A 4,080-nucleotide genomic window follows, 5' to 3' on the forward strand; every position below is an offset into this window, starting at 1 on the left:
ATTCCCCATTTCGAATCTCACTCCCTCATTGCATTGAACCCCCACTATTCACCGTTATAGACAGAGGAGAAATAACAGTGGTATAATAATAGAGAGTAAGCGTGGAAGATAGAGAGATAAAGAGAGTTTGTGTGTGATGGATATGGCATTGGATAAGGTGGTGGAGACTATGATAGTAGGCAATTATGTGGAAATGGAGACTGAAGGGAAGCCCGAGGATGTGAAAACCAAGCTATCTAAGTTCTTTTGGCATGGCGGTTCTGTATATGATGCTTGGTTTAGCTGTGCTTCAAACCAGGTTCATTATCTTTGTTTCTCCTTGTACAAACAGCAAGCGAATCAGTACTCGTACGTTCTTGTGCTTTTCTTAGTTTCCTAATGGTTTTTGGGGTCTTTTTGTTTGCATGTGTCAGGTAGCTCAAGTTCTGCTCACCTTGCCATACTCATTTTCTCAGCTGGGAATGCTGTCCGGCATTCTTTTTCAGCTCTTCTACGGGTTAATGGGAAGCTGGACAGCATATCTCATTAGCGTACTCTATGTAGAATACAGAACCAGAAAAGAAAGAGAAAAAGTTGATTTCAGGAACCATGTTATCCAGGTTTCACTCTTCAACAATTTGACATAAAGAGAGAAAATTTTCCATCTTATTTTTCAATAATATGTTCACCGGTCTCAAGTTTCTCACACAAGTTCCATGTTCTTAATTATCATGTAGTGGTTTGAGGTTCTTGATGGACTCCTCGGAAAACACTGGAGGAACGTGGGATTGGCATTTAACTGCACTTTTCTTCTCTTTGGATCTGTCATTCAACTCATAGCCTGTGCTAGGTACAAATTCTGGCCCTAGCTTTAACTGTATCTTAATTTTATCTGAGTTTTCCAAGGAAACAAAAGAACCGGAAAAATCTCATCAATCTCAGCAACCACCATCTTTTTAATGATATGCAGCAACATCTATTACATAAATGATAATCTGGACAAGAGGACTTGGACCTACATATTCGGTGCTTGTTGTGCTACCACTGTCTTTATCCCTTCATTCCGCAACTACAGAATCTGGTCCTTTTTAGGCCTCATAATGACCACCTACACTGCTTGGTACCTCACCATTGCCTCCCTCCTCCATGGCCAGGTATCATTCCCCATTTTACAATCTAAGAAAGTTCAATTAGCTCATACTGCATCAATCATGCCATTATTTTACTGCAATAGTTGAAGGCAGATCAACTCAAAAAGCATGAAAGTTTATAGTAATTAGGAGTTCATGTGTGCTTTCTTCTATAGATTGAGGGTGTTACGCATTCGGGTCCAACCAAGCTGGTGCTATACTTCACGGGGGCCACAAACATTCTCTACACATTCGGGGGACATGCTGTCACTGTGTAAGACAAGCTCTGATTTATAAACAGAAAAAAATGGTGTCTTTTAAATTTTTTACGAATCTGCTCTGCTCATGTATCTTGCTTCTCACTATGCAATTTGTTTTGACCGAGTCGTGGATTGGCGAAGATATAAAATAAATAAAAACTAGAATATGCAACAAGGGCTTGACGTCATTTTGAAAGTGACTAAACCAACGTTCTGTAGACATGATCTGGTCATCATGTGAATTAGAGGCCAATCTCGAAACTTGTTGATTCCCAAATATTCGCATTTCTCATAACAATTTAGAACAAAGAATCGAACTTCTAAGGCGTGGGAGGCAGTGTCATTTTATTTTTGGGAACCCTCGTCTTCCTTTTTCGTGTGAAAAGCTATCTCTCCCTTTTCTTTTGCTTTTATCATGAGAAGAGGCCAAGAGGGCTCCAGCTCGACCAGAGTTTTCTAGATCTGTACCAAAAATAATTAAAGAGATTCGATAAAATCACCCCGATTATATGGAAATAGGGTCCCTTATCCTCATGGGCTTTGAAACTATGTTAAGTTGATATATTCTTAAATCTAGTGGACCTTTGCCTTCCATAGATGATCCTTACTTTAACATGTATAGCCGTAGTAATTTTGTTGAGGCCCATATAGCCTTATGCTAGAACAATAAAGTTTATACGACACCAAAAGAAAATTTATTATTATTATTTGAGAAAAAAAGTTTGAATCTGGTAAATTTTGGTGGGTCAGGGAAATCATGCATGCAATGTGGAAGCCTCAGAAGTTCAAGGCCATATACTTGCTGGCTACACTGTATGTGCTGACACTGACGCTTCCCTCCGCAGCAGCAGTGTATTGGGCATTTGGAGACATGCTTCTCAATCACTCCAACGCTTTTGCTCTGCTCCCTAGATCACCCTCCAGAGACATGGCTGTCATTTTAATGCTTATCCATCAGGTATTATTGCCCACCACATTCCCCTTTACATACACATCTTCAATTATATTATCCATCAACTGCTTATAATTATGTTTAATCAATCGAATTTGGTCCTGTTATGTCTAAATTTATCACTTACAGATGATGTGCATTAATTTTTCTGAGATAGAAAAGAAGTATAATGGTAATATTTGTGGGATGTGTGCAGTTTATAACATTTGGGTTTGCATGCACGCCCTTGTACTTTGTGTGGGAAAAAGCAATAGGGATGCATGAGTGCAAGAGCCTGTGCAAGCGTGCAGCAGCAAGGTTGCCTGTGGTCATCCCCATATGGTTCCTGGCTATCGTCTTCCCATTCTTTGGTCCCATCAACTCCACCGTTGGATCACTCCTCGTCAGCTTCACAGTCTATATCATCCCTGCTCTGGCCCACATCTTCACCTTCAAATCAGCCGCTGCCCGAGAGGTATATCTCCATACTTGATAACTCTTGCTGATATACACAACACCCATAACATTACCTTCAAAACTTTAGAACATCTGAGAAAGTATTTTTTCAGGAAGCGTTGTGTCAGATGTTTGACTGAACATTTTAGGATTTTATCTGTTAATAACTCATTAAATATTATCATCATTTGGAGACGATAAGTGTAAAGAATAAGGAACACAGATCGGTAGCGTAACACCATCGTCTAGCAGATCGGTCCCGGCCCATTATCCGAAACGGGAAAAAAAAAAAATTTGGGACTTTAATCATCATATTTATCTTCGACTTTTGTTTACTAAATCCACGAAAGAAAGTTACAGATACCAGCCTGGACGATGTATAAAGGCACGCTGGCACGGGATTCGTGCTGCAACTATGATCCAGAATATCTGTTCATATCTGATTCCCCATGTCAGGGAAGGAGAGTTTACCCAAAAAAATCTCGAACTGTAACTCTGCAGCTCTTGTCTCTTATGGATGCCTTATCTTTACCGTACACATTATGTACAGTAGTATTGTGCAGTAAAGCTACAGAATAATTATTCTTTATTTTTAGATAGTGAAAGTTTATGAACTGTATTATAGTATAACAGTTTTGTCATGAAATGTTGTGATGCAGAATGCAGTGGAGCAGCCACCGAAGTACGTAGGGAGATGGGTAGGGACGTACACGATGAATGTGTTTGTGGTGGTGTGGGTGCTGGTGGTAGGGTTTGGGTTTGGAGGGTGGGCAAGCATGACAAATTTCATACACCAGATTGACACTTTTGGTCTGTTCACAAAGTGTTATCAATGCCCTCCTCCGCCTCTACCTCCCCACGGCGTTCTCAATGCTACAGCTCCTCCTCCTCTTCACCACTATGCCTACCCCAATCCTCCTCGCCCTCACAGCCCTTGATTTGTATCCCCACTCCCACTTTTGCTGAGTTCCCACCTCCATCCACCCAAAGGCTGGCTTTCACGACACATCTCGTTGCATCTTTTGCTTGATTAGTCAACGGATAGAGCAGCAATATATGTATTCGGCTAATAGCCATTTCCATCCATGAAAGCACACCTACGTACACCTTGTTCTCCTATGTGTATCTCTGTCTCTTTCTTTTAGTTTAGGGTCTTCCAGCTTATGCATTCTGAAAAAATAATAAAAAAAGGAGTTTTAAATATTGAAGTATTGGAGAAGAAGCTAATAAATATCAACATGAATCACATTGAAATAGCATTTCTAAACAATTCTTCATCAACTATTTCCATTATGTCTGTTTTTATGAAGACAGACGTGGCGAT

The 4,080-nt window shown here is 40.2% G+C and overlaps 1 protein-coding gene across 1 annotated transcript; it reads left to right on the plus strand.

The window, feature by feature from the left end:
* On the plus strand, positions 1-3,964 carry LOC109006584 (auxin transporter-like protein 5). Its single transcript, XM_018985912.2, has 8 exons — positions 1-298; positions 414-599; positions 717-829; positions 950-1,133; positions 1,286-1,383; positions 2,120-2,327; positions 2,518-2,775; positions 3,416-3,964. The coding sequence occupies exons 1-8, from the start codon at positions 137-139 to the stop codon at positions 3,692-3,694; spliced, it is 1,488 nt and encodes a 495-aa protein (XP_018841457.1). The 5' UTR covers positions 1-136; the 3' UTR covers positions 3,695-3,964.
* The last annotated feature ends 116 nt before the right edge of the window (positions 3,965-4,080 follow it).

This window comes from Juglans regia, chromosome 16 (genome assembly GCF_001411555.2).
Source record: "Juglans regia cultivar Chandler chromosome 16, Walnut 2.0, whole genome shotgun sequence".
NCBI classification, from domain to species: Eukaryota; Viridiplantae; Streptophyta; class Magnoliopsida; order Fagales; family Juglandaceae; genus Juglans; species Juglans regia.

Coding starts and splice junctions, on each gene's coding strand:
- LOC109006584 (XM_018985912.2), top strand. CDS start 137: ATGGATATGGCATTGGATAAGGTGGTGGAGACTATGATAGTAGGCAAT. Junction 1,134..1,285: donor CCTCCCTCCTCCATGGCCAG/GTATCATTCCCC, acceptor TTTCTTCTATAG/ATTGAGGGTGTTACGCATTC. Junction 2,328..2,517: donor TTTTAATGCTTATCCATCAG/GTATTATTGCCC, acceptor GGATGTGTGCAG/TTTATAACATTTGGGTTTGC.